The sequence below is a fragment of the Etheostoma spectabile genome, chromosome 3, assembly GCF_008692095.1.
Source record: "Etheostoma spectabile isolate EspeVRDwgs_2016 chromosome 3, UIUC_Espe_1.0, whole genome shotgun sequence".
NCBI lineage: Eukaryota > Metazoa > Chordata > Actinopteri > Perciformes > Percidae > Etheostoma > Etheostoma spectabile.
Window position 1 is genome coordinate 30,471,865 of NC_045735.1, and position 18,378 is coordinate 30,490,242.

The window sequence follows — 18,378 nt, forward strand, 5'->3', positions numbered from 1 at the left end:
TTTTAACAAGGTTTTCTTTTCTATCAAGCTCACTTGGTCTCTATGACGGAGCAGATAAACACTGAGTCACACTCTCCCCTGCCAAGTACCCATACCACCATTTTCCGATGCTCTCTAATTCCCACCATCTGAAGCCTATTTATCTCCCTCACACAGTTAAATAGTCCACCCCCATCATCCCCGTTCAGTTCTGCATTCACTTCATCACTAGCATGCTTGTAAAGTTTGATCCTGAGTAGAGTATGCGGTATTATAAGCAGAAATATGTGTCCAGTGTAGAGCCGTGTGTGTGTTTCACTTAAGGCGTTTAAGGTTTGCAGAAGTAGAAGAAGAAGAAGGGGTGGCCTCCCTGCTCTACTCCTCCATGGAAAGAAAGACAAATGAGAAACAGAGGCCTGCAGCGCCTCTGTTTTCTCTCTTTCCTCCCTGCTCTCTGGCTCACAGTGACTCACATGTGAAGAATGTGGTGGGTTGGCCCAAGAGTTATTAATATCTCCTTTCCTAGGGTCCTACACAGGATCTAGACACTGTACCTTTATGAAAGACTTAAACAACAGCCCCCTATTTGGGAAATTCCTGAGCTAGACCTGCAGCGCGCCACACCTCTCACTGTGTTGTGGTGTGTGTGTGTGTGTGTGTGTGTGTGTGTGTGTGTGTGTGTGTGTGTGTGTGTGTGTGTGTGTGTGAGAGAGAGAGAGAGAAATCACATCTGAAGAAATGTCAAGTAAGGACAAAATTCAATGCGATGTTCTCAAATGTTTTCACTAGAAAATAACTTATTGGTGCTTTTTGGGTATTTTTTAATCATTGCTACCAAAAGCCTTTTAAAGTGTAGAGTAAAAAAATCAATGCAATCTCCATAGCTGTTTAAATAACATAATTAGGCTGTGTTGTTTGTCGAGATGATTTATGACTTTGTTTACTCCAATCAAGCTCCACGGTGCTGCCACATTAAGGGGGGGGGGGGCAGAGGATCAGGCGTCCCCAACAATGAAGCTTACTCAACAAAACCGGGGTCTCCGTATATACGTCACTCAGTGTTTACGTGGGGAATTCCTCTCCAGCAGACCTGCCATGGAAGACAAACTGAGGTCCCCGATCTGGAGAGGGGGGACATCTGGTGGAGACAGGATCCCTGGCAACCACGTCAACTGTTCACAACAGTGTCCAACTGTAGATGGCAGACTGGAGGCACTCAGCTGTGTACTTTGAAAGGAATAGGTTCACTTTTTATTACCTTTTGTTTTATTACTTTTTATTTAATTTACTTATTTCTTATTTATCACTTTTTAAGACTAAGCCTAAAGATCACAAGCAGTAGTGAAGGAAGTATTTAGATCCTTTACTTAAGTAAAAGTAATAATACTACACTGTAAAATACTCTGTTTCAAGTAAAAGTCCCGCGTTGAATACGTTAATTAAAAGTATGTAAGTACCATCAGGAAAATATACTTAAAGAATTCAAAGTAAAACTACTCGATGCAGATAAATCATAAAACCCATTTTAGAAAGTGTGAAGGATCCAGCAGTTGTGTGTTTAATGGTCTAATCACTTCAGCTGGACTTGTAGGCCCTTACATCGTTGGCTAGTTTCATTTATAATAACACATAAGATTTATAAACTACGTGTGTTTTGTGTGCAGTAATCTTAATCTGTGAAGTAAGTAAAGCTGTCAGACTAATGTAGTGGAGAAAAAGTACAAGATTTCTCTCTGAAATGTAACGGATTGCAAGTAGAAAGTGGCATGAAAAGAAAAGACTAAAGTAAGGTACATAGTACAAATGTGTAGTACAAATGTGTACTTTAGTACAGTACTTAGTTACTTTAGTGCAGTACTTAATTACATTCCACCAATGATCACAGGTACACCTAAAGAGGACAAATGATAGATAGGGTGTGTTTTGCATGCTAAAAAACCAATTGCATTATTTTGGAAGAAGACCAGCAGATACACATATTGGGTTGGGAAAATATGAACTTTTCCTCAGGATAAAAAGGAAAGAAAAAAAAGAGGGAAGAGCCTTTTTTTTAAAGAAAGTTTTGGGAGTGTTTCGTGTGTTTGTGAAAGGTATGGAGCTAGTACATAGAGAGGATTGACTACCAACTAATGTAAACCTTGTTGTGGCTTATGACAGTTAAAACTAGGAAATTAAAAAAATGACCTTAAACGGAATGAGCTAGGCAGCAATTTGGTATATCATTTTAGGAATATATGTATGTATGAAGTTTTATTGTCTGAGTGTTTTTATTCTTCCTTTTCTTTCATTTGATTTATGTTTGCCAGTCCTGTTTGAATTTGTCTTTCCTATACCTGTACCTCAGTGTTGATTAGAGTGATTGAAGTACAATTGTGTACGTTTGGTACTGTACCCTGTGTACACACGTGTTTCATTGTGTAACATGTTAATAAAGGATCTGTTGACATTTTTCCAAATCTGTACATATGTAATACTGGTTGCTGTAGTTGCCCTTCCTATCCATACTGGCTCTGAAGAGAGAAACACTAACAGTAGGGAGCATTACATAAAATATCTACTTTTATCTTTAAAGTTGGATTTTTCACACAAAATCAGTATTTCATTATAGAATATGAATAACACCCTTTCAACTTAACTGTACTAAAGTATATGTACCAAGAGTGAATCAGAAATCTGTTTCACTATATTCAATTCAATTCAATTTTTTTATATCTGTGCATACAGTAATTTATTTGTGAAATTAATTAAAAGTTGAACCAAAACTGATTCCAAAAGATTCCTGAAGATCCAAACCTGCAATAATAGCTGCAAAACAACAACATGTAGGCTGTAGCATGGTCACTCATAGTGTTCAGTGCTGGGACGGTTCCTCCCTCTCATCTGCATTCAGCCACATCTTATCTCTGCTCTTTCAGCTGAAATCAGCTGCTTGGAATGATTTTTTAATTTGATTGTAAATATTTGGCTAAGATGTGTGTATTTTAATATGGTTCTTTCAGAAAAATTAACCTCATTCAGTCAATAAGTTTTAATCAATTTCAAAGCAGCCTTAGCGTTTGAACAACGTGCTACAGATGGAGTATGAATGACAACATAGATGGAAAGGCATTTTGTGTGAAACCAATAGAAATGATTCACAGGTTGGTCCCCTCATGTTTCTCTTACTGTGTGAGTTTTGACAAGCAGCTTTGACCCGTGCATTAAGCAATTAAAAAAACCCTGAAGACAACAATAAAGACCATTCCTGTAACCTTCCTTTTTTTTTTATTCACTTGTAAAATAGTTATTGAAGTAATGTGTCACAAATGAGTAAAGACGGTTACTGACAACTTTAATTTTGTTTTTATTATTTAATCCAAAAAGTAAGCAAACCATGCTGAAAAGCTCAAATATTTCCCGTTGTACCTGCCTATCCATGACATATTCTGCTCGGAATAAAGCACTCAAACGTTAACATTTAGTAACAGTGATGTAAGGAATATGCAACATGTTTATACAGACCGTATCCCTATTAAGAGAAAACAACATGTAGTATCAAAGGTAAAGTTATATCAGCAAAAATAAAATATCTTTCTATGCAAAAAAAACTATTCCACACATGGCACATTAGCTCATGACTGACGCACCAACTCAGCTTCTCATCACATTGTCACAAAAATGCAGATTTGATAACATTTGAATTGTGTTCCCTATGTTTTTGCAATATATGCTTACTGCTTTCTCCAGCAAATTAGAAACTAAAATGGTTTTTGATGTCTTTGATCTGTTTCATCATGTCACCAATTTGCTGTCCCTGTTCTCTGAGGACATCCTGAACAACCTTCTTCTGGTGGGCGTTGAGGGACACTGTGGTCCTGGCTGCAGGTGAATCCTTGTCCACTTGTGTCTTCTGGTACTCCATCTTCATGGTCACCTGTCTGATGCAGTTGTTCAGGTGTTTCAGTTGATCGCTGATGCTCTGCAGCTCCTTCTTCATATCCTTCTCACTGTTTGACAGTATGGGCAGCTGGCTTTGCAGGCTGCCCAGCACGTTTTTAACCCGGTTCATAATGGCTTCCTGGCGATACTTTGCGTCTTCGTACTTATCAGCCAGCCTCTCCGCTGCCTCCCTCAGACTCTTCTTCTCCTCCCGACATAGACTCAACTCTTCCAGCTGCTTGCTCTTCTGGCTCGTCAGGAGTTTCACCCGTCTCTGCATCTCTTCGCGGGCCATGTCCTGCTTGAGAATGTACTCCTCGCGGAAGACCTGCGTGGCTCTACTGAGGAGCTGCAGACACTCCGGAGGCGGCGGTGACGTGTCCTTGTCCCCGGCCTTCAGCACGAGAGGATTGGTGGAGCTGCGTGCTAGGATGTTGCGGATGTGCTGCTCGAAAGAGTCGTCGGCCATCCCGCGCAGGGGGGAGCTGCCAGACCCTGGACCCGGATGGGAACAGAGCAGGGGAGGGGAGGGAGGGCGGATGGAGCTCAGCAGCGGCAACAGGATGCACTCATAGGTGCTGGTGATGCAAACCATGGTGGCACCCAAGGAAAGGTCAGACACAATCAGAAAGCCACAAACTGGAGCAGACTGGCTAGATTGGAGTGGTCTGGTACACAGAATGTGCTCCACAATGCAGCGCTTCTCAGCAGCTAGCTCTTGGAGACTGTCCTTATCCTCCTCGCCTGACTGGAGGAACTTCTGCAACTTGTTGACCCAGATGAGCCCCACGCTGTGCACGCCTGCTTCGTGGGTGCAATGATACCTGTGCTGGCACAGGGGGTCTCTGTGCAGTCTGATTGGGCAGGTGAAATCAAACTCTTGAGGCTCTTCGTCCTCTCCTGTGGCTACTTTGAGGGTGAGCTCCAGCTCAACACACTCAAACACATAGAGAGCCGGCACTGCCTCTGTGCCTCGGATCCACTTCTCCACCGCCCCCGCATCTTCCTCTTCTTCAGACTCCAGCACCACACAGTGATACAGTGTGCCTGTTTCTGTGGCGATGACCAGGATGCTGGGCGCACAGGGCAGGCAGAGGATGGCACAAGCATCATAGCCATAGTTATCCTCTGCTGCGGGATACATCGGGAGGGGTCCGGCGGGTTTAGTTAGACTCACACCATTTGTCTGGCTCGTGTAGCTCACATAGGTCTCCCCATTTTCGTAGAGGATGTACAGCGGGTAGACGTGCTGTTCTCTGGAGCGCTGTGCCGCCTGCTGCCGAAGGGGCGACGAAATCGGGCCGAAGTCGAACGCCACGGCTATCTCACCCAGAGACGCAGCGTAGGAGCGGACCGGAGGTTGACCACTGCTGTCATCATCCGACTGGGATACTGACAGGACTTTGGCCGGCGTCTGGGGCGACTTCAAGCCATAAAACCTGATGGTGTTGTCGGATGTGAGCAGCACCAGGTGGGGCTCGTCGGTCTCGCTGGGGTACCAGGCCGCCTGCCGCAGACTCACGGACGGCGAGCTGGTGAAGAAGCGCTCCGCCACCGGGATGGTTTTGCAGTTGATTTGGCTCCGTCCGCCCTCGAACTCGGACCTCTTGCCCCACCGCTGAGGAAGCTCCAGCACCGAGACGCCCCGCTGCCCGATGAGCGCGACGTGGTGCTGAGTTGGACTTAGCAACACCTGGCACAGTTCGAAGAGAGGAGGGTTGATGCACAGCAAGGTTTGATAGTTCCCGCTGCTGCGACTCTCATCGGTGTTCATCTGTCGCAAGTTGGTCGTGTAAAACACGCGGTCTGTGTCGTCCCACACGAACAAGTCCCCACCCAAACAAAAGGTGAGGTTTTTAGCGAACCCTCTGTCATTTGCGTTGGGCTTCGGATCCAACTTCCCTCGTATTTTTTGGAAAATAGTATGGTTTGGTAAGTCATTCAACCACCGCTCTGTGTTAATTGCCGCCATCTTGAGCCAACGTCTGGTCTCAAGGAAAACGTTACGTCCATAGCAACACTAGTGCTTCACGACAGTTATTTAACGTATTACGGTGGCCGGTGTCGTATATTTTGCAGAATCACCATGGCGTTGAAAGAGACTGCAGGGCTGTACGAGACACTCAAAGCAGAGTGGAACAAGAAAAACCCAAACCTGAGTAAATGTGGAGACCTTCTGAGTAAACTTAAGGTAGAGTCGCACATCAAATCGTCGTTTTATTTTCATGAGTCCAACCAGGAACACTGTCTATTTAGAAGCGCCAGTGCTGTTAGCAAATGTAGCTGGCATAAGCTTGCTAACTTATGCTAGCCATGCTAACGTTGTGTTTAGAGTTTTCTATTAGTTAACGTTAAACTTTAGACACCCACATTAATACTAAGTTTAGGGTGATACCACTGCGTTTCCATTTGTTAACTACATGTTAGTGTTTGGCTGATAAGTGAATTTAATCATTTTAAGATGTCTGTCACGACAGTCAGAGTTGCTAACGTTACGTTAACGTACCGTTGACTAATTCATTGTCACTAGTTTCAACCTGGAATTGATAACGTTACCGAAAACGCATCTTAGCGAAAGATAATTGCTGCTGAAATAGAGTACGTTCGTGCCGTCACAGGACGAGCTGACAGCACGTTCGAAATGCACAAATATTCAGGTCTAGCGTTAGCTAAGTAAATGTCTCAATACTACAGTGTACAAATACTATGTTACAAGCAAAGGTCCTCCTTTTAACCTAACCCTATTACTTAAATAAACGCACGTAAGTACTACTATCAAAATTGACTTAAAATACTCATAAAGTTGACCAATTTCAGAATAATATATTACTAGATTATCATTTTTGATGCCCTTATGTTCACATCACTTAAATGTTGCAACCAGTAATAAAAGATTTATCATAATTCATTAGTTCATTTTGTATTACTAATCTGAAACCGTAAAGTAACTAAAGCTGTCAAATGTAGTGGAGTAGAAGTAGAAAGTAGCATTAAATAGAAAAAAACAACAACAGCAACTTGATTAGATGTATTTAGTTACAATCCACCACCGATGTAGCCTGGCTCTGCTTCCTACGTACTTCCGCTCAATTTTCATTTTCCTTCAGTACTACGTCTGGGTTTGCGGTATATTGGCGGGTTTTCTCCGGTCCGATCGGTACCGGTCCAATCAGCGAACAGAGGGAGTGGCTGAGAAGGATGACATTGAGGTTGTGCGCTAGTTTGAGTTGTAGTTGTGTAATGGCGGCGGAGAAAGATGTGAGCGAAGCCATTTGGTCTGTTGTGGCAACGCTGCCTGATATCAAGAAGTTAAAGCCCGAGCAAGAACCGTCTTTGCTGAGTTTTGTTGGCGGCCATGATGTTGTGGCCCTCCTCCCCACAGGGCTCGGGGATAGTTTGATTTTCCAGCCCTCTCCGTTAGTGGTGAAGGAGTTGCAAAGGCGAACCCTAGCGATGATGAACCAACGTCACGGCCAAAGGTCACAACAATAGTTTTTAACTTCAACAGAGTACCCGCCTTCAAGGAAGTTGACACTTGTCAATGGAGAGGGGCCAGACTCTCTGCACAAATGAAATGTACCAGAGTCTGGTAGGACCAGATACCACTGATGGAGAATTATGATGACAAACCATTTGGATAACACAAGTGACACATTAAGTTTGAAGATTTGCATAAAATGAAGTTTAACTTATTTTTTACAGGTTTCATTACTGGAACTGAACTTCTTACCTACCAGTGGCTCCGCGCTCACTAAGCAGCAGCTCATTTTAGCTCGTGAGTAAAGCTGACAGAAAACATTCATATTAAACAAGTGTTTGGCATAGCAGATGTCGTCTCTAATTTGGACCGTTGTGTGTCTGTGTTCCAGGTGATGTCCTTGAAATTGGAGCCTTGTGGAGTATCCTCAAGAAGGACATACCGTCCTTTGAAAGATACATGGCCCAGCTAAAATGTTACTACTTTGATTACAAGTAATGTCACCTTTTTTGTTTTTTAATGTGTTCAGTTTGGGATTTAGCTACAAAGTAGTACTCACTGGCTTTTTCTCTTTCTTTCTCATCAAGGGAGGAACTGCCTGAAGCTGCCTACATGCACCAGCTACTTGGACTCAACTTGCTCTTTCTGCTGTCACAGAACCGCGTGTCTGAGTTTCACACAGAACTTGAGAGACTGAGCGCACGTGATATTCAGACCAACGTATACATCAGACACCCAGTGTCCCTAGAGCAGGTGCTGCAATTTACTCTTCAACAAAGCACAAATTCAGCGTTTGATATTGTCTTGTTGTTCTGCTGTGACTGGGTATCAAGGGTAAAATAAAAATAGTGCATTCAATTAGTAATTTGTACACTCAAATCAGTATCTTTACATTATTGGTGCAGTAGGAATTGGTTGGGTGGTGACCAGATGATCAGGGGGAAGCACCTAGAGGTTTATTGGCAGGCTACCAGCTGTATGACCTCAGATTATGGAATTAATTCCTTCAAATGATCACATCACCGTAGTCCCGCAATGCCCAACCCATCTCTACAACGCTGTAGACATGCCTCTGGAATGCATTGCAAAATAAATGGTGAAAATCTGGTCATCTGGTCACAATCTACATGGGTCACTAAAATACATTACAGGTTGACTTTGTGCTGAGATAAATTGATGTGCCATCTGCGATATGTTTTACTCACAAATTACTGATTCAAGTGACTAATTAATTGCCACAAATTATCACCATACGCCCAGATAAATGCAGGGCCCTGTGGGATTCTCTATTTACATATAATATGAACATTGTGGCTAAAAAACACTTATGGAAATACCCACATGATGTATAATATCCTCTCTTGTCCTTTTCAGTACTTGATGGAGGGAAGCTACAACAAAGTATTTCTCGCCAAAGGCAACATTCCTGCTGAGAGCTACACCTTTTTTATAGATATCCTGCTTGACACAATTCGGTAAGAATCCGTATGGTAACCATGCCTACTATCATTTCTGCACTTGTTTCATTGATAGTCATTTATGTGGGCTTTATAGCCAATGCTGTTTATTTTCCCTGTCAAATTAATTTGAATATTTTGGTCAAGTCCAAAAACGTCTGTTGGTTTTGACTTTTTTTTTTTTTTTTTTTTTTTTTTAAGCTTATGTTATACTGTGGTCGTAGACATCTCCTGTTTATTTTATTGTCTTTAATCATGATTGTGCTGTAATCAGCAGGGTGCAAAAACACCATGTGATGAAATGACATCATCTTTTAATGATAACTTTAACTAAAACTGACCTTTTCAATTGCAGTGATGAGATCGCAGGCTGCATAGAGAAAGCATACGAGCAGATCCAGTTCAGTGAAGCCACCCGTGTGCTTTTCTTCAGTTCCCCAAAAAAGATGACAGAGTATGCCAAGAAGGTATGTATATTTGAGTTTAGGAAACAAACATAAATTGTTTTATTTGAAGTAGTATGCAGTGATTACAAGGAAAAAACAGAACACAGAGGCACTGATACAGATATAGAGAAATATGACTCATAATAATTATACCAGTTGGTCTTAGGCCGGCACGATTCAGTGAAAAATATGAATCACAATTTTTTTTCAGCTTAAAATTGATATCACGATTCTCTTGTACGGTTTTTCTTTTCAGAGAGTGTAATGTTCGTTGCACACATGAACCATGACAAAACAAATTGGCAGTACCTAACAGATTTTTTTGGCACCTGGTTTTATAATGATTAATCGTGCAGGCCTAGGTTTTTTATTATAACCAGTAGCAATAAAGATAACAGAACCATAACTAGAAATAATAGCAGTACAGGGCGTAGCAGGACGTCAAACATAACTTATTGTTTAACTTTCAGCTGTTTGGCTCAAACACGTTTTCATTATATTTCCGTAATTGAAACAAAATTCCTTCCTTGATTCTTGCCTACAAAGAATGAAAATGCCAAACAACCCAAACGGATTGTTCATTTTCATTTCAGAGGGGATGGAGCTTGAGCCCAGACGGCTATTACTCTTTTACCACTCAGCAGCAACGGACGGAAGAGGTGACCATCCCCTCCACGGAGCTGGCTCAACAGGTCATCGAATACGCACGACAGCTGGAAATGATTGTGTAACGCGCCCCCAGGAACACACTCCCAACACACACCCCGCTGACCCATTGTACACCCGGTCAGCTCAAATGCAGTTCCTCTGAGGAATATGACTTTATTGATAACCAGAGTGGTTGATTTATTGCCCATACCTCAGAAATCAATCCACATGTATTTTGTACTCCGTTCCACTTATCTGCAGATCTTTCTGTCTGGAAGTTTGCTTTAAATTTAAAGATGGGGAATGATACTAAAAAATATTACAGGCCACAAGTTGCTACACATCCACCATAATTGGAGACATTCAAGGGTTTCGATCTTAGTTAATTATTTCATCCAAGATGCCATGTGTAAAACGTAAAATCTGAGCCTTTTATGGGTTATTCAAAACCAGGGTCCAGCTACTACATTTAATAACCTTGGGGCTCAGTTGTTTTTACATCAAGGAAGTTACTCACAATCCCCACCATGTGACTCTGTGTTCCAACCATCAACTCCCCATCTTCTCCAAATTCACACTCTTTTTGTATACAAAGTTAAAGTTCTTAGTAGAGCTCACAAAAATGTATTGACTTTGCCATAGCAACTGACCGAATTTCCATTGAACTTAGTGTTTTCTAAATAGCAATGCCTCCCTAGATTACAATGCAAATCTTTGTCTTGCAATAAACCATACCTAAAAATGAACTTTTTGAACGACTCGTTTCAAGTGTTTACACTATGACTAACTTTCCTAGGAAGTAAGTAATTTTTCAGGAACTAATTCATTTCCAACAGCATGCATCTGGTACAGCAGCTGCAAGAAAAAAACTTAACAGGCATAAACCTCAAAACAAAGCCTGGTCCTAGGTGGGCCGCCATGTGCAGTAACCAGATAGAGATGGAGGGGATAATACCTAGCAACCACAACTATTAAAGAACTATGACTAATAACCATAGCAGTGGGGACAATGGAGCAATATGTATAACAGTAGCAATAATAATAGAAACAGACAAATATTTGCAGAAGTGGGTGTTGAGCAGAACCAAGGAAATCTGCAAGACTAGAAAAACGAGGACTCCGGGGGAGAAGCTAAGTTAGCAACATGCATTAACAGGACAGGAATGGACAGATGGAGAGAGAGAGGAGCTCAGTGTGTCAGAGTGAGTCCCCCGGCAGTCTAAACCTGTAGCAGCAGAGCTAAGGGCTGCTCCAACTAGCTTCATCAAAGATGAACGTTTAAAGCTCACTCCCAAATGTGGGGATGGTGTCTGCCTTCCGAAACAAATTTTTGGAGCTGGTTCCACAGAAGAGGAGCATGATTTGCTGTGAGGATCCAAGGAAATACTTAAAGTATTATAGTAAAAGTACTCAATCAATACAAATCCCTCCATTTTACAAAGTGTAAAGGTGTGTTTAATGGTGTAATCATTTCAGCTGAAAAAAAAAACCCTATCCAGATAATTGGCGTCATCCGGACGGAGTGAATCCGTTGCCCTCACAGATTCCTGCAGCCAAGGTCCGATGTACATTTACATTCCAATAAAGGCTATCATAACATGCTTGTGAAGTTTGACTTTTTTTTGCACCTTTACAATACTTAAAGGCATCTAGTCATCATATCTCCATGAAACACATGTTATTGCTCATACACATATGTACATATATGGTTCTTTAATGTATTTGCATTGTACTAAAATGCATTTTAAAATGGGCATTAATGTGGCTAAAACAGGTGCATCCCAAATTTTTAAACATTAACATTTTCAAGATGTTCCCCAAAGCTCAAGGTGAGTTCAACTTTGAGTTTGTGAAAAGCGCTATATAAATTCAATTTATTATTTTGATATAGCATTTTAGTCATTATGGCTTTTAGAGAATGCTAAGCTTTTGTCCTTAATGGCATTTTTTCCCCCTTACATTACTTTTACTTTTATACTTCTGTAGTTTTGAAACTAGTACTTTTAACACTTTTACTTGGGTAAAAACATGAGTTGATACTTTTAAAACCCTAGTATCTATACTTCTACCTGAGTATTCAATGGGAATACTTTAGACCCCTCTGGAAGTAACTAGTAACTTAAGCTGTCACATGAATGTAGTGCAGTAAGAAGTAGGCTACTATATTTTTTTTCTGAAATGTAGCGGTGTAGAAGTAGAAAGTGGCATGAAAAGTAAATACCCAAGTAAAGTACAAGTACCTCAACATTTGTAGGCCTACTTAAGTACAGTACTTTAGTAAATGTACTACATTCCACCACTGTTTAAAAGAACCAGATATGTAACTGCAGTTCCTAAGGAATGTTCCTAGAAGTATAAAGTTGCATGGAAAGAAAAGTACAAGTCGCCTTTCCAAATGTAGTATTTGAGTAAATGTACTACTTTATTAGTTAAATCTTAAAACTGAGTCTGGCTATAGATATGCTGACTGGATGTGATGAGACAGGACAAACTATAGAAGACAAACGACGGGGGGGGGGGGGTTAGAGTGGCCGAGGTCACGTGAATCTATCAGACCGGAGGTACACAGCTGATCATGACGTCACTCCACTCGTCAACATGGCGGACTGGAATAGAGGTATGTTTTTTGACACGTACTCACTTGTAAATATTCAGCCATTGACAGCCTTTAACAGCCATTCTCCAGCAGTACGTAGTTGAGCTCCAGCAGTGTGGTGGAGTGTATAACCTGAACACACATCAGACCAGCAGAGTCTAACGGGAACCGAACCTCACTGAGACGCGAACACTAGTCTTAAACAGGGTTCAGAGTTAACTTGGTCCACCAGTCATAGCTAGTGAATGTTCAAATTTAACCAGCCACTTAATACATTACCATTGGTTATTTTTGGGGCAGGTGGCTGAAGGAAATCTACCAACTAATTGCATATTTTACCAACATTTGGCTAGTGAATGGTGCTAACTTTGAACACGTAATCTAGCTGGCTAACTAGCGTTAGCTGAAAATGAAAAAAGAAAGCATACTGTTACAGTGGTTAAGTCTACTGAAGATAAAATGAGATGCAGGACTCGTAAACAATCGTTATTTTTAGGAAACGTCTGATGAGCTCGCGGTAACTTATAACCCACCTACTGTATGTAACACTTTATTTATTTATTTTTTATGTTCCCTGTATCTGTCTTTTATTCTCTGTAAAGCGTCCTTGAGTGTTAGAAAGGCGCTGTGAAATAAAATGTATTATTATTATTATTATTACTTAAAACTCAGCTAACACTATCTGCTGCGCTCGGCCACGGGTGAGAGAGGACAACAAAACATGAGACTACTCATTATGCGTTGGTTTTAAAAACGCTATACAACAAGGCCCCAACAAAGAGGAGCTGATTCAAAAATGGGATGCTACTCGATGGACTAGATGGACTTAGCTTTGAACTTGACTTGGACCACAATTAGAGACTGACTTGATTGGACTGCTAGCTCGAGACTGAGACTTGACTTGGACTCTAGCTCGAGCTGGAGCTTGACTTGGACTCTAGCTCAGAGACTGAGGCTTGACTTGGACTCTAGCTCAGAGACTGAGAGCTTGACTTGGACTCTAGCTCAGAGACTGGAGGCTTGACTTGGACTCTAGCTCAGAGACTGAGCTTGACTTGGACTCTAGCTCAGAGACTTGGATGCTGACTTGGACTCTAGTTCAGAGCTGGAGCTGACTTGGACTCTAGCTCAGAGAATACTGGACTTGGACTCTAGCTCAGAGACTTGACTGGACTCTAGTCACTTGAGACTTGACTTGGACTCTAGCTCAGAGAATGAGACTGACTTGGACTCTAGCTCAGAGATGACTTGACTTGGACTCTAGCTCAGAGACTTGGACTTGGGACTCTAGCTCAGAGACTTAGACTTGACTTGGACTCTAGCTCAGAGACTGGACTTGGACTCTAGCTTCAGAGCTGGTTGACATGAACTCGGACTTGGACTCTAGCTCAGAGACTGGACTTGGACTCTAGTCAGAGTGAGCTTGACCTTGGACTGACTCTAGCTCAGAGACTTGACTTGGACTCTAGCTCAGGAGGACTTGACTTGGACTCTAGCTCAGAGACTTGGGAGCGTCTCTGCACCAACTACATTTCCAGTGCCATTTCTAAGCCAATGTATGTGTGTGTGTGTGTTTGGGGGGGTGTGTGTGTGTTGCCAGGTCATGGCTCTGTGGACGACATGCTGGATGCTGAAAACAAACGGCTGGCTGAGAACCTGGCCACCAAAGTCTCCAGACTGAAATCTGTAAGTCCCAGCCAACAGTCCCTGTCTTCATCAGCCTTCATGGCCTCTCTTCTGTCTATAATTGAGCCTAAGATAATGGAAAGTTTAATTTGATGTCATTAATCATTCTATTTCTAAAACAATAATGAAAACGGCCATTTGAACTGCTCTGTCGTGTGTCTGACTCCGACAGCTGGCGTATGACATCGACAGAGAGGCTGACGATCAGAACGAGTACCTGGACAGCATGGTGAGTCCATCCAGTCCAAGAAGATATAGAAATATAGAGCTGGTTTCTGATTGGCTGGCAGGTGTCCATTTAAATCATATGCATCATCTGTACTTTGTCCGAGGAGTTCTCCCACCTGTCTTTGTGACTTTTATTGCATTAAACCACAACAACAACATATCCCATGATTCATCATGAGTCATCAGTACAAGTTAAAGCCTCATGGGAGCAGAATTTGTTGAATGACAACCACATGATTTTAATTTTGGTTTTTAACTTTGTAAAGGCCTCTAGGTCTGGCTACACTGTGTGACTTTCAGACTATACTAGACAATAAAAAGCCTAAAGACCGCAGTGCGTAAAGAGGGAGGGGACATCCAAACGGAAAAAAAAGGAGTAGTGATGTGTTTTGAGTCTATGTGGATTGGTAAATATGATAAAGCAAAAGTGCATCATTTTCTGTCAGACTGACAAGTGACTGGCATTTGTGCAATAAATACACCAGCACTTTTTGCACATAGCACTTTAGTTCTTACAGTCACTTTTTAAGATGTTGTGTTGTCTGCACAGTCATGTGTCCTTTCCTCATGTCCTAAGATGTCTTATGTTGATTTTGTGTTGATTTCAGTGTGGTCTGTGCTGTGAGGCAACAGATTGTAGGACATCTCCCTTGGGACAATAAAGTGTATTCTATTCTATTAAAAATCCTACTTCCACACAGCTCTTCTAGATTTAATGGAGTTTTTAAATATGTGAAAGGGTTATGTTCAAGCTAAATAGGATGTAATAATAATAATAATAACAGGTTGTCTCAAATATATATCTTTCTACAGTTAAGTTTTATAACAGTCCCTTATGTCTTTTTCCCCTCTCTCTTGTCCTTTTCCTTCCAGGACTCAAACTTCCTGAGTGCGACGGGCCTGCTGAGCGGCAGCGTGAAGCGCTTCTCCACCATGGTCCGATCGGGCAGAGACAACCGCCGCATCCTCTGCTACGTCTCCGTGGGCCTGGTCCTGGTCTTCTTCCTGCTGTACTACTTGATCTCCAGGATTCAGCGCTGACAGGGAAACCCAAGATCAGCCAGGAGCTGGTCCTGATGTGGAGCCGAGACTACAGACTCGTATTTGATAGGTTTAAATCTTCTCTGTGGTTCTCCTGCACAGTGAAAAGACTTTTTTTCACATGAGAAAACATTTAGTTGAAGTATTGAAAGTGACCAGCAGGGGGTGTCGTCCTTAGCGGGGGAAGGGGGGGGGGCGCGATCATACCAAAGATGCCTGGGCTCTTCCACTCTGCACCACCTTTGTCACTAGGTTCGTTGGAAATGAGCCAGGCCCGCGCAGAATTGTGCCCCCCCCCTCATGCATACTGATTAGATTTGTGTCCGTCATGCACACATGGGCTACGATGACATCACAAGAACAAGGCAGCCACAGTTTTGAGAGCTAGGCGCCGTAGTTGCTTTCCTCCAACTGCATGATGGGAAACGCCTGGCTCTCAGCTGATCTAACAGCTGATTGGTTCGACCAACCACAAGGGCGTTTCATATCAACGTGTTCCTTTTCTTTTTTTTATGTTTGTAGGCGTATTTTGTCAACACCGGTGTTGTCTTCCCGTCGACCATGAACTTGTCCTTTCGGGTCAAAATTGAGTTTTTGTCGCTTCCTTCAACGTTTTTGTCGCTTTTTTTGGTGCTTTTGACTCTTTTCGCGTTTAGTCAGGAGACTGTTTTGATACCATTCAAAAAACTTTTCCCAAATGCTATAAAATTGAATTGAATAAAACACCCAAAATGCAATCAAATTAATCATTAATTTTACCTGCGAAGACTGTTGATTGGCTTCCATGCAAAGTACACCTGTACATCCATGTTATTTTTGGGTAATTTGGTTTAAATTAACCCATATTTCTCATATAAAAAACGCGCAAATGGGCCAAGAAAAGGTGGTGCCTGAATGCAGCTCAGGTGAGAAAGCACTCATTGCAGCTTCAGTGTGATAGGCTGTTGAACCTGTCAATACAGACAAACTTGCCCCAAAATATCCGTTTCATTAGAGAGGAGCTATTGGCTGCTCTTCGGAGCACCTGGTGACGTCGCCAGGTGTTGAAGGACTGCCAATCAACTGTTTTATTTTCATGTCTTATTGTTTGTGTTAGCACATAGCTCCTGTTAGCTTCTTTATTGCTCAGACAACCTCCGAGTACCCTGAGCTCAAAATCCAACATGGCTGCCCCGTGCCTCAACAGCAGTAAAAGTGATACAACATAATGTTTATTAACACTTCTGTCTCTTTTGAGTGTCCCTACAACTGTGTCTTAAACACAGTCCTGTCCAACTTCTGTCCAGCGTAATGCGTTATAAACTGGTACTGCATAGAATGGCTAACCTGGCTAGAGCATCACCACAATGAAAAATCTGACTTTGTACATTGTTTTTTTCTTCTTTTTAAAAAACAATAAATTTTATTCATTGACTTGTTAAATGGAACGCGTTTACCTCGGGTGTGACGTCATTCCCAACTCCGGTCCGTCGCATACTGTAACTCCTGATTCTGTTTCCTGTTTTTGAAACCCTAAACATCACCGTGTTCACTCGTGTTTTACTTTAGTTTGATGAGCCGCTTTATATCATTGTGTGCAACGCCCATTTCATATTAAATGTTGGGACCTGTTTTCATTATCGTTACAAGGACATTTTGTATAATGATCACATTTAGGATACATACAGTATATTTTTTTTAACCCACATTCAGTCTCAGTGTCCACAGCAGATCACTGCTGAAAGAGATTGGATGAGATTTAAGAGTTCAAAAGAGTTTCCATGTCTTTATTCAATTACATTTTATTTATAGTATCAAATCATAAGAGGCGTTATCTCAGGACACTTTACAGATAAAGTAGGTCTAGACCACACTATGATTTACAAAGACCCATTGAACAATTGCAGTAATTTCCACAAGAGCAAGCATTTAGTGTGACATTCCAGTCTGGACTGCTAATCAGACAGCTACATTTTTTATTATTATTAATACAAAAGTATCAAATGGGTTTAATTGTGCAACTGGACATGGTTTTAATTATTAGGTTATGGGTGTTATGTGAGGTTTACTAACAATAATTGATTGGCACATTTATACTACAGTGTTAATTAAATAAAGATCTATCTTTATACCTCTGATTTTTTGGTGGATTACTTTCCAGGAAACAAAAGGACACATTGCTCCAAAGCAAGACAAAACTCAAAGATATAATATTCTCAGCACAGTCCCACAGAAAATCTTCAAATTTTGGGCAATGCCCAACATTAATACGCAACCGTTTCTTGACAACCACAACCTACTATTAAATCAATGTCGGTCTCTCTAATCTCCTTCTTTAATGTAGTTGTTCTGCTGGTTAGAGTTTATGAAGGAGTTTCAAAGAATTCTCGACTTTATTGGCGATTACGTATCAGTTTGCAAGAATCCAGGACTTCTTCCATGCCTCGTCATACACAAATGGATGCCAATATGAAATGACATATAGAATCGCAGAACCAGTAATATCTATTTTGCAATAAGATGGATATTGACCCTCTGAGGCTGAGATTGTAGAGACTCCAGAGGTGTTACAGGGATATTCTGACTAAAAAAAGACTATCTCTATTAACCTTATACTGTTTTCCTTAGATCAAAATTTTCCACATTTTCAAAATGTTTCTATATCACAAATTTAGGATCAGTTCACTTCTATCATTGAATGTGAGGGTTTTATTCAATGTATAGCATTTGAAAAAAGTCTCAAAAAAGACGACCAAGATGTTGAATTAAAAAGAAGAAAAATATTATTATTATTAACATGATAATGTTATTTAAACCAAAAACACAAGTGTATGGTCAAAAGGACGACAACACAAGGGTTAAATAACTGATCTACCTACACAATGTGATTTTAAAACCAATATTCCATGAAGAGGGATATGT

The 18,378-nt window shown here is 41.4% G+C and overlaps 3 protein-coding genes and 1 long non-coding RNA gene across 4 annotated transcripts in view; 2 read left to right on the top strand and 2 right to left on the bottom strand.

The window, feature by feature from the left end:
• LOC116676716 (uncharacterized) overlaps nucleotides 1–1,508 on the bottom strand; it is a 24,602-nt gene extending 23,094 nt beyond the window's left edge. Inside the window, exon 1 of the long non-coding RNA XR_004328812.1 lies at nucleotides 1,347–1,508. This is a non-coding gene — a long non-coding RNA (uncharacterized LOC116676716). The remainder of the gene's footprint in view (nucleotides 1–1,346) is intronic.
• Nucleotides 1,509–3,306: 1,798 nt separating this feature from the next.
• nup88 (nucleoporin 88) lies at nucleotides 3,307–5,934 on the bottom strand. The gene has a single exon (XM_032507501.1). The coding sequence runs from the start codon at nucleotides 5,867–5,869 to the stop codon at nucleotides 3,710–3,712; it is 2,160 nt and encodes a 719-aa protein (XP_032363392.1). The 5' UTR covers nucleotides 5,870–5,934; the 3' UTR covers nucleotides 3,307–3,709.
• psmd8 (proteasome 26S subunit, non-ATPase 8) lies at nucleotides 5,913–10,667 on the top strand. Its single transcript, XM_032507564.1, has 7 exons — nucleotides 5,913–6,088; nucleotides 7,600–7,672; nucleotides 7,767–7,869; nucleotides 7,963–8,128; nucleotides 8,750–8,850; nucleotides 9,188–9,299; nucleotides 9,872–10,667. The coding sequence occupies exons 1-7, from the start codon at nucleotides 5,984–5,986 to the stop codon at nucleotides 10,007–10,009; spliced, it is 798 nt and encodes a 265-aa protein (XP_032363455.1). The 5' UTR covers nucleotides 5,913–5,983; the 3' UTR covers nucleotides 10,010–10,667.
• A 1,813-nt stretch (nucleotides 10,668–12,480) lies between these two features.
• Nucleotides 12,481–17,582, top strand: bet1l (Bet1 golgi vesicular membrane trafficking protein-like). Its single transcript, XM_032507596.1, has 4 exons — nucleotides 12,481–12,543; nucleotides 14,123–14,208; nucleotides 14,381–14,437; nucleotides 15,310–17,582. The coding sequence occupies exons 1-4, from the start codon at nucleotides 12,525–12,527 to the stop codon at nucleotides 15,475–15,477; spliced, it is 330 nt and encodes a 109-aa protein (XP_032363487.1). The 5' UTR covers nucleotides 12,481–12,524; the 3' UTR covers nucleotides 15,478–17,582.
• The last annotated feature ends 796 nt before the right edge of the window (nucleotides 17,583–18,378 follow it).

What these genes read in the sequence shown, in the direction of transcription:
- nup88 (XM_032507501.1), bottom strand. Translation starts at nt 5,869, where the DNA reads ATGGCGGCAATTAACACAGAGCGGTGGTTGAATGACTTACCAAACCAT.
- psmd8 (XM_032507564.1), top strand. Translation starts at nt 5,984, where the DNA reads ATGGCGTTGAAAGAGACTGCAGGGCTGTACGAGACACTCAAAGCAGAG. An exon ending in ACCTTCTGAGTAAACTTAAG is followed by an intron (nt 6,089 to 7,599) that starts GTAGAGTCGCAC and finishes TATTTTTTACAG; the next exon opens with GTTTCATTACTGGAACTGAA. An exon ending in ACCCAGTGTCCCTAGAGCAG is followed by an intron (nt 8,129 to 8,749) that starts GTGCTGCAATTT and finishes TGTCCTTTTCAG; the next exon opens with TACTTGATGGAGGGAAGCTA.
- bet1l (XM_032507596.1), top strand. An exon ending in AAGTCTCCAGACTGAAATCT is followed by an intron (nt 14,209 to 14,380) that starts GTAAGTCCCAGC and finishes TGACTCCGACAG; the next exon opens with CTGGCGTATGACATCGACAG. An exon ending in ACGAGTACCTGGACAGCATG is followed by an intron (nt 14,438 to 15,309) that starts GTGAGTCCATCC and finishes TTTTCCTTCCAG; the next exon opens with GACTCAAACTTCCTGAGTGC.